This window comes from Charadrius vociferus, unplaced genomic scaffold (assembly GCF_000708025.1).
Source record: "Charadrius vociferus isolate BGI_N301 unplaced genomic scaffold, ASM70802v2 scaffold743, whole genome shotgun sequence".
NCBI classification, from domain to species: Eukaryota; Metazoa; Chordata; class Aves; order Charadriiformes; family Charadriidae; genus Charadrius; species Charadrius vociferus.
In genome coordinates this window covers 778,410-788,608 of record NW_009647747.1, presented here as the reverse complement: position 1 = coordinate 788,608, position 10,199 = coordinate 778,410, and the positions used below count along the sequence as shown (strand labels likewise).

The 10,199-nt window shown below is 50.5% G+C and overlaps 1 protein-coding gene across 2 annotated transcripts in view; it reads right to left on the bottom strand.

Moving 5' to 3' along the window:
• WDR7 (WD repeat domain 7) overlaps window positions 1-10,199 on the bottom strand; it is a 109,720-nt gene continuing 99,521 nt past the window's right edge. For both annotated transcript variants that reach the window (XM_009882031.1, XM_009882032.1), the window contains 2 exons: window positions 2,113-2,217; window positions 1-204 (listed from right to left, as the gene is read on the bottom strand). In XM_009882031.1, the coding sequence (XP_009880333.1) occupies window positions 1-204; window positions 2,113-2,217 (309 nt within the window). The remainder of the gene's footprint in view (window positions 205-2,112; window positions 2,218-10,199) is intronic.

The window sequence follows — 10,199 nt, the reverse complement described above, 5'->3', positions numbered from 1 at the left end:
CTAGACCATAAAGCGATGCTCCTTGCCGTCGTGAGCCATGAGGATGACGTTTCGGTTGGAGGTCCAGATGAGCCGCGCCAGCCTGAGGGCGTTGTGGGAGCCCGGCGAGGCCGGCTGCACGGGGGGCACCTGGAAGGTTTTGATGCAGCGGAGCTGGGGCGCGGAGTTCAGCATGCCGATGCTCCCCAGGAGAGAGGTGTTCATCTGCGGAGACACCCGCGGGTGAGCCGCCCTGCCCGCGGGCTGCTGGGGAGGGACCCCCCCCGCCACACGCACCCGCACCTCCTCCCAGACCTCCCAGACTTCACCACCCGCCACCCCCGGGACCAGCGCTGTCTCAAAGCGGGCTACGTTAAAATCGTGCTAGCGTCGGGCCAAGCAACGCCGGTTAAGGGAAGGGCAGCACTGCGCTGGGTGCTCGGGGCGGTGGTTTATGGCCACGACACCCAACCGTGCACGATGGAAGACCTGACGGACTCGGTGGGAATGTCTTACTGTGCTCCTCACGGGCAATTTATAAAGGCACGTTACGCGTAAGCGTACGCATTCGGAATGTAAGGAAAAAAAGAGATATTAATAAGACTGTATTTATGCTAGAATATTATTAGAAATAAAATTAAAAAAACCCACTAGAACCGCAGATCTGCAGAGTAAAGAGCAGTCGTCACGATAGGTACGAACAGAAAAACCCAAGAGCTTCTGCAGTGTCGGGTAGCTGAAGAGGCCGTTCGGACGCGAGGTGTTGAGTTCTGCTCGTCGGAAAGCAGGCCAATTATTGCTGATGCACCTTCTCTAGCTCCACCGTTTGAAATAGGAGACTCTCTGATCTAACCCACCGAGACACACCAAGTCCTACACTTTCTGAAACGCTGCTTTACTCTCGAAAACCTTTCCATCCTCACGCATCGCAACCCCAGGATTTCCATCAGCAGGCGGCCGGCTGCATCCCTGAGACGTGCCCCGCGAAACCTTGGCAAACCCGGGGACATTTAAGGCGTGTTATTGCCGATGCCACGTCCTGAATTCTGATCAGTACAAAGTACAAGCCATTACTTTTTCCTGGCTCTTCTCGGCAGCAGAGCGGTGTCAGAGAGTGTAAATCACGGCATCTCTAGCAGGGAGCATGCAAGCACCACTGACATTTTCACAATTTAAATCATCTTGAGTAATAACCCTTTTAAGATGACTAATGTTACTGATTTTCCTGCATTAATAATAGTGCCAAACAGAACACAGAAGGGAAAAATCACTAGTGCACGAGGTCACATTTTAAAACTAAATGTGTAGGTATATTTAACTCTTTGTGTAAAAGCCACTTTCACGTGAACATTTATACACCTGGAGGAGCGTGGCAGACGACAATTTAAAACTCGTGTTTGACTTTTTTTTTCCCCTGCCAATTCTAACAGACCTGGGCTGATTGCTTTCCAGATCTTCCCCGAGCACTTCAATTGAATAAACGTAACTGACGGATGAAGATTCTTGCTATTCTCATTTACCCTTTCAGAAAGCACACAATATAGTGATGGATAATAATTCAGTGATTTTTTATGGCACCTGTGGAACTACTGAATGGCACAGAAAACTGGGGAAGTGTGTTAAAGAGCGTAACTGGTACTTATGGGCACGCCGAGTTCCGTTTCATTGTCTGATTACTGTAGGACTCAATGATTTTGATAGCACACACTGCTTGATCAGATCAGTTGCTTCCAAATACCATTTTTTTAAGCCTAAAGCCGTTTGAAGGAAGGAAAAACGTCCTGCTTGGGGAATGCAGGCAGCAGCCTACAACTGACAAAAATATCCCTGCCCACTCGAGGTCACAAAGAAAACGACTGCTCGTATGTTGAAGAAAATAATCTTCTAGATGATTCCCAAAACAGTGGCCCATTTCTCGGTTTCTCCTCCTGTTTCAGACCCTCTTTATCCCGTTGGTATCTCAGCTTTCCTGCTCTCGGTAGGACCAGGGAACGGGAGGACACGGCGCTGCGCGGCACAGCCCGGCACCCGGGGGCTCGGGGCACAGCCGGGCAGAGGGGCACGCGCCAAAGTCCCAAACCTGCGTTCACTGACGTTGTGCGTGCAGACAGACGGACGGCGAGGCATCCCTACCTGCCAGAAGCAGAGGTGGCTGTCGGAGTTGGAGTAGGTGGCGAGGTACCGGCCGTCGGGGGCAAAAGCCACTGCCGTTATCGGTCCTTTATGGCCGTGGATAGTCTGGGAAGAGGGGGAGAGAAGAGGAACGTAGAAGATTCATTACCCGTCACCACGATGATGCTGAACAGACTTTTAAGCGAACACAAATGCACGAGTACATAAACTTCTAGAAAGCTTTTTTGGAAGACTGAGGGACACTATTACCATCAGTAAAAATTAAAGTACTACGTGGAAACACCTCCTCATTTTCCCCTGCATCTTCTCTCATTCTAGCACTCGTCTGCTGACTGCCGTCGTGTCAATCGGCAAACGCCCCTGCGGAGCAAAGCCCTTTTGCAGGCTTGGTTCCCGTCGGTCGGGGAGGACAGGACGGTGGCACGTGCTGCTCCCGCGCACCTGAAGGAACGGCACGCAGCGTAACTCCGGCTGTGGCACACATGGGGGGATGTGTGCTCAGCACAGAGAACGCCCGTTCCTCAGGGCGCTAAAATGCCTTCAGACAACCCGAAATATGAAAGCACACCACTGAAACGTCTCATCAGGTGGGATTTAAGCACATGTGCTCAATATTAAATGCCACGACAATTTCTTTTAAGCGTTCTAATAGCTGCTTAGCCAATAAAACGGAATTAAATCATCCTACGAACACGTTCCCTGCCAAATCCAGTTTTTAAACCAAAGTAATTTGTCAGGTATACGAACATAAATGTGTCTTTAACGGGAATTTTTAAAAGAATCCGATACTTACACCCCGCAAAGGAGGCTGTGAACTGGATGTCTTGGAGCCTGCAGCTTGCCAGGCAGCGGGCAGGGAAGGGTAAGAAGCACAAACTCCATTTTGACGGCACAGGAACGTAAGGACACTTTTGCAAAAGCCTCCCCAAGAGGCAGAGGATGGACTGCAGAACGCCGCCCACCCGCAGCCGTACGGGCTCGTCCTTTACAGCCGCACCTCTGCGTGCCCACGCAACCGTTTCACCGAAACGGTCCTCTCCGCTCCAGCAAAGCGCTGAAACGTATTTCCATGGCAGCACAAAGGACCTGGGCGTGCGTCGTTACACAGCCCGTCCGGCAGGCACAGGGAATGGCGATGGCCTGGCAAAGGCGGCGGAGCTGCCGGGACCTGCCAGACACCCTTCTGCGCCGGGACAGTGCCGGGTCCACCCCGGCTGTGCCGTTTGCTCGTGGAACTCAGTGAATGGCACCTCCTGCGCCTCCCAGGCAGCTGCGCTCTCACCAGCCTTAACTACTTGCTTTTCACACCAACAATATAAACACATACGCCAGAAACACCGTGAAAAATGACTCACTTATCCCATGGCCAGGGTCACCGTTAAGATTTCATTTACTCGTTACTGGAGGTTACAGTTTAACAACCGCACGGTACGCAGATGCTTTACACAAGACGGAGACTCATTTCTCCTGCGTTCTCTAACACTTTGGAGATCTTAAACCGGGCAACCCCCGGGGGCTCACCTCCCCCCCCACCCTACAGCCCACCGGCGCAGCTCCGGGAGCCTCTCCCGCAGCCGTCAGCGCCGAGGGCCTCCTCCATCCCGCGGGGAAGCGCGGTCCCCAGGGATGCGGCCCCAGGACGGGCTCCGGCGCTGGTATACGAAGCCCACGAAGTATTTATTTGAAAAAACATAATAGCCACTCTTTCTGCATTAAGAGACTCTGGGCCAACGTTAAACTGGCAGGGCTTAACTGCGTGGCAAAAAGAATAAACTGAATAAAATTAGCCTGCGAAAATAAGAGTAGTGCTCCTGTACCCATCACTGGGATGTTAAAAGATGAAGACCTACATATATTGGCACGCTGCATCTAAAGTTAGTCTTACGTATTAAGAACCCATTAATATATTCATTTCTTGCTTATCACGTGAACGGCGAGGGAACTCCAGTAGAACCCCAAACCTCTCTCTTTAATCTAATCACCGCAGCCCAGGATGGAAGTTTGAAAGGGCAATTAATTAGACGATCCGATGTTTAGACGCATCAAACTCTTTAGCACTTAACAAGCAAGTAATACTTGTCAATAAAATATGTTTTGGTAATACAAAGGTAAAAAATCAATAGTACTAGCACACTTGTTGCTCTTTTCACTACTGAAAATGCGTTCCAATAAGTACGATCCTTAAGGGAATTAATCTGCTTTGTTATTTAAAGGAAGTGCTTCTCTAATTGATGCTAATCCTTTCAAGCCAAGATTTATATTTTAGTGCACTATCTAAACACGCGCTTTGCAACGCTCCTCTTGTCCTTCCGAGGCCGATGAGTAAGCGGAACAAAACCAAGTTATTGCTGCTCGTTCAACCCATTCTGCCCGCACCCACGCCTTCGGTGCCCCGGCTGGCAGCGGTTTGCTGCGGCGCTGAAGGCTGCGCTGACGGGTTACAGCGCTAACGCGTCGCCAGCGAACGCGCAGCACGCGCCCGCTCCCGGGGGTGGCAGTTTCTCAGCTCCGAGGCAGCGGCATTAACCCACAGCAAAAAGTATGCAAAAATCCGTGCGATGCTGCTTTGGCAATAGTCTTAATGGTGAACGGCAGAGACGGTGGGACGACGTGCAGCTGTGTGCAGCTTCCCTCTGCCCGAGCAATTGTTTTTTAATGGGAGGATGCTCCTGGGAGACTATTTGACTTCTGCACCTGCCACCGTCGCCGTCCTGTAACACATGATATACTGAAGCTACGACAACCTAATTCCAAGTCCAATATTTGGTAAACTCTACATTGAGCTGCAATATTCTCTTAAAGGTGACACAAAAAAATAATCGCTGTATCACTGCAGCAATTTTATTTTCATAAATATACTGAAATGCATAGTCTAAATTGATACAGCAACTTCAGTACTGCTATAGAGACATACTAATGCTTTACCACCTTTATTATTAGATATTTATATCCCCAATCTCTAGGGGTACCTTAGCGAAACAAAAGAATCCCGTGGTGGGAAGCAGCACGCCGGGGGCGTCCCCAGCAGCGCCGCCCTTCCAGAACCCCCACGGGAGAGCCGCACCAGCGCAGCCGCTGCCGCAACACCCTGAAAACCACGTGCCCGCTTTCAGCGCGGAGCAGTAGGAAAACACTCGCTCCAGCTCTTTTAGGGAAAAATTCCAAGTTGGATTTTAATGCTAACACAGGGTGCAAAACCCCCTGCAGAACGTATAGAGAGCCCAAACTATGCAGAGGAATAAATATCAGCCCTCGAGATAACGATAAAAATGGCAGACCTATGAAGTGAATGTATAAAAATAAACACTTAACGACGGCGGCCGCAAAGGTTACGACAATCCCCCGCGGTGCCTGCTCGCCTGCTCTCACTTCAGGCACAGGGAGATTAACATCACCTTCGCCGGCCTGCGATGTACTGTGCCCAGGACCCATTTTTCTTCCTCCTTCGGAGCCCGCGAATCTTATCTCTCTTTGCAGCAGCACTCCTTCCTGGGCTCCCGCGCATCTGTCTGCTTTCGCTCCCTGGTTCTTCACATCACACTTCCACGTGACAAGTTTACTTATTTCCCAATATAGGCACTTGGGATCGGTACCCACAATGGAGGAGGTCCGTGGGGTCTCAGCAGCGGGCCGGAGCCCCCATTTGCCATTCCCTTCCTGACCTTTGGTTCCCCACAGCAGCGGTACAGCTGTGCCTCTCACGCTCATGGGCCAAAGGTCTCTGGGCTCCGCAGCCCGCAGGGGCCAGCTAGCGCGACCACGCACAGCCGGGCCAGGCGTCCCACAGCCACGGCGAGGGGACAGGCAGGGGCAGGGCATCCTCAGCCTTGGGTTGTTGTAAAAACAGAGTTACACAAAACTGAACGGCTTCACCTGAAAAGACATCCGAAATCGGATCTCATTTTTCACACCAGAAGTAAATTCTTTCAAGATTCTTCAGAGTTTTTTATGAGCACTTTAAAAAAGAAATCCCTACTGTCCAAGCAATTTAGAGGAACTATCTAAAATACTATTAACTTAAACCACTTTCAGTATCTTTAATAATTTAATTTCTATGTTAGTTCCAGGAATACTAATAACTGCAGTAAAAATTTCAGGACTACTGAGAAAAAGAGTATATTTGCATCCTTAAATTAATTATCTCCCTGTCCTTCAAGTGGCTTCTCAATCATATCAAGATAAAGTCAAAGCTCATGTATTACATTTTTTAAGTTAATAAAACAATTTTGAACCTTACAGTAACCCAGTTTTGCATCAGGCACTACACTTACTCAGCGCTCACGTGCGCGGTGTGACAGGCGCCATTCAGCGGGAGCGGAGAGTGCCCTTGAACGGCCGCGTATAAACCACATTTCTCGCTGGAGCGGCAGGCGGGCTGTCAAGTCAATACCTGCGTCTCATTTGTTCTCCTGCTGCGACTCCCTCATTACAATTTGCTTTTACTTCCTGGGCAAACGACAAGCAGAAAACGAGGCGGCTTCCTTCTCCACCAAACTTCAGCCAGAAAAGACGAGCCGGCGGTTGCAGCCGCCCGAGTGTTACGGGATGGGTTAAAACCGTCCCCAAATCTACGGCTCCCGCTCCGAACCGCTGCCTGACGCTGCGCGCAAGAGCTCAGAACTCACCTTCTCTTCCCCCAAACCGGCGCTGCAAGAAACGTGCGCGGGCGGATCTGCGGGACCGTCCCCACCTCCACACGCGCACTTCAGGAACGGACTTGCCAGGTCAAGATGTTCACGTGGACCACCAAAATCCACAGGGCGACTAATTGCCCCCCCAACGCATAAACCCGTTTCTCTGCCATATCAGCAGTGATTTTTTTCCTCTGGGAAAGTAATGCCACCGTACTTTATTTAAAGGTTCATAACACTGCAATGTGACCTCAGGATAGCTGCGTGAGTACGTGTCAGACAACCTGGTATTGTTAGTGAGATCCGCACCATCTTGACAATTACTTTTTTAAAAGAAGTTCCAACAGCTCATAGGCTAAGCTTTACGCTTTGACTTCTAGGAAAAGAATTGAAAATAAAGAAATAATTTAAAATTCCAAGTATGATTAGGATATTCCCACCACTCAAAATGGAAGAAGAAAGTGCTTAAGATTTTTTCCATATTTTTAAATAGTATTTTGTGAAGATACGCAAAAAATTAAATCACTAATAAAAGTGATATTCCCTCTCTGCTAACGCTCCTTCTAAGCTGTGCCCGTACAGCTGAAACCGTGAGAGCGATGGGATTTCTGGCACAGCCAGGAGCACTCATCCTCAAACGGTTCTGCGAGGTGCAGCTCTTCCCTTCCAGCTCCAGCTTTACTCACCCAAGTTTTAAAGAAAACTAGTTAGAACAATGTCACAGTCTTATTTGGAGCACCAGAGTATTTTTAACCTCTGACTTCGGAGCCTTTAATGCACTTGCAAAACACACAAATCCGTAATTCCCAAGTGACCCGAGACTTTAAAGAAAAGCGTTCGGCAACTCCGACGGCAGAGGAAAAGCTAACGAGATCAGAGCTTCCCGCCAGGACGGTGGGGTTTGGGGACTTAATTATCCTTCTAGAAGTGTCTTCTGCCCTGCGGACGCTGGGAAAGCAACTCCGCTGTCAGTTTTGAAGCCAGCCTTCCGATTTTCCCCGCTCCTCGCTCTCATTTTCCAATCAGCACCAGCCCTACTCCCAGATCTTCTGCAGTTCTGGGGCAAACGGTCACCTGCCGCAGAACTGCCTCCTGCTGCTGGTTCGTGGCGGCCTCGTCCAAGGGTCACAAGCGTCAGCACCGAGATCATCAAAACAAGCGGAAATCGGAAATCCCACTCCTCGATTTCAACATTTTTGGAGAACGTTTTCTTACAAGTTTCTATCTTTCTTACAAGCGGTTTGCGTACGCTGGTTTACACTGGGTGATGCAAGGTCGTTGCGCTTGAAAAAACACAGCGGCTTCTTCACTTTTTGAAAAATTTATTTGAATACCGTATGCTTCCTTCGAGACCCACCTTACCCAACTGGGAACGCTGGCGAGACCCCCGTGTGCTCCCCCCCAGCGCACTCTGCCACCCACCTCCCTACAGGGAGAAACCGTCACCATTTAATGCGTATTGGTGCTCCGTTTCGACTTAAGACACGGCGTATAAATTAAATGTGATTTTGCAAGTTACAAATTGCGAGGTAACATTAGACTCGCTCTTTGTTTTTAAAAGGTATCCGCCCCCGCTCTGGTTTCAGCTGTCCTTTAGGACGAGAGCTCTTAGACACAGGGGTGACTGACAACAACTCACCTGGCGAAACGCTGCCAGATCTGCGCGGGGGAATCCAGGGATTCCCTCCGTAACAAAAATAGCATTTCTGAGAAATTATTTTCTATGAGAGTTGGAAGAACAATGTGAAAAACCAGTGAACTCCTTATCGCCCTCCCCAGCTGGATGGGTCCAGCACAACTCCTGAAACTGCTTTAGCCGCGCCTGAAGAAAAAACCTTTTTATAGAGGGGGGGGAAAGAAGAGTCAAGGTCACTTTTTGTATGGGAAACAGCGCCTGAATAGGAAGCAACAGCTAAATTAGATATCATTTTAGATACATGGCAACTCAATTTCCTTTACAGAGCTCAGTCTAAAATCTGTCACTGCTCCCAGGGACAGCACTGCCGCGGCGCTGCGACAGAGCTGGGACCCAGCGGGGGCTCGCGGCCCCCCAGGCTGGGCAGCGACTTTAATAACCTTTCCCGGTCTATTGGACTGCTGTATGCCGAATTGTACCGCTTCAAAAAGAAGAAAACCCTCAGTGGACTGGATTACACTCTTCGCTAAGGCATAAGAGTTACGTAGAAAGCTGCCGTCGAATCTATCTTTTATTTAATTTTTACTCACTTTGATTATCCAGGGCAGTGGGGATCCCCGCGCTTGGGCTCTCCGTCCCGGCTCAGCGCTCCCCCCGCTTCCCGCCCCCGGCGAGATGCTCCTGCGCCCGCAAACGCGGCGCGCCGCAAAGGCAGAACAGGCAAGCGCCTTTAAACCACTCTCCGAAGCAACCAGAAAAAAAGCACAGAAAGAAGAAAAACCTGCCTTTTAGCAAACTAGTGCTGCTGACCGGCGTGACCTGAAAAGCAAACCCTGCGATTCCCGAGGCCTCATCGCTTTGCCCAGTGAGGCCGGCAAGTCGGAGCGCGGTTACGGGATGAATTTATCGTGCGCTCGCCTGGCTGCACGGGAGCGCTCTCCGTTGGCGTTTGTTACTTGTAGCTTAATGCGTATATTTGGATGCGCGAAGCAGATTTATCTGCCGGGCACAGAGACAGGTTTGGTGCAGATCAACAATATCCAAGCGGAGAGTTAATGCGGAGGAGTTAGCGTGCTGTAAATTCGCACCTTGGCTAAATCCCCCCCAGCCTCCCTTGTAGAAGCGCATCAGCAGAGCTTACTCTCATAAAATATGCTGCTAAATTACCACCGGCTAACCAACTGGGCATAATTAAACACCGGGTTTAAAAGACATTTGAGAAACTTGAAAAAAGCGGCTGCTTCGCTGCTGCATCCCCAATGTAGCTGGGATTTGCTGCTGACAGGATAAGACCGTTTCTTGTTACAGTAAAAATGAATAAAATCCCTCAACTGTATTATCGGACGCGGTTAGAAAAATCAGCTCAGGGTAAAGCTACTGCGGCCGATCGGGAAAAGGGGTCTGCCCCACACACGCTGCCCTCCCCCTGCCGGGAGGCTCTCCCGCGCTGGAAACAGAACGCAAACAGAGCCAAAGACAGGGCTCGCATCTGTACCAACGAGGAGACGAAAATGGCAGTGCGGGTAAGTCCCGGCGCAGCAAAGCACGTCCCCTCCTGTTCCTGCCCCGCTTGCATTACTATGCCTTCTCCCTTCTGAACTTCGCTGTCGCTTACGTGAGCCAGGTTCTCAACGAAGCCGAAGCGAAGCGTTCCCGGCAGCCCGGCCCTCTGCACCACCGGCAGGGCCCAAGGGGGCATTTTTAGAGAAGGACACGGCGCTAAACGCACGTGCACAGGCGCTCGGAGGACGGCACGCCGGCATTCGCTCCGCAGCCCAGCGGCTCCCCCCCCCTCCCTTTCCCGCCTCCAGTGAGGGAAC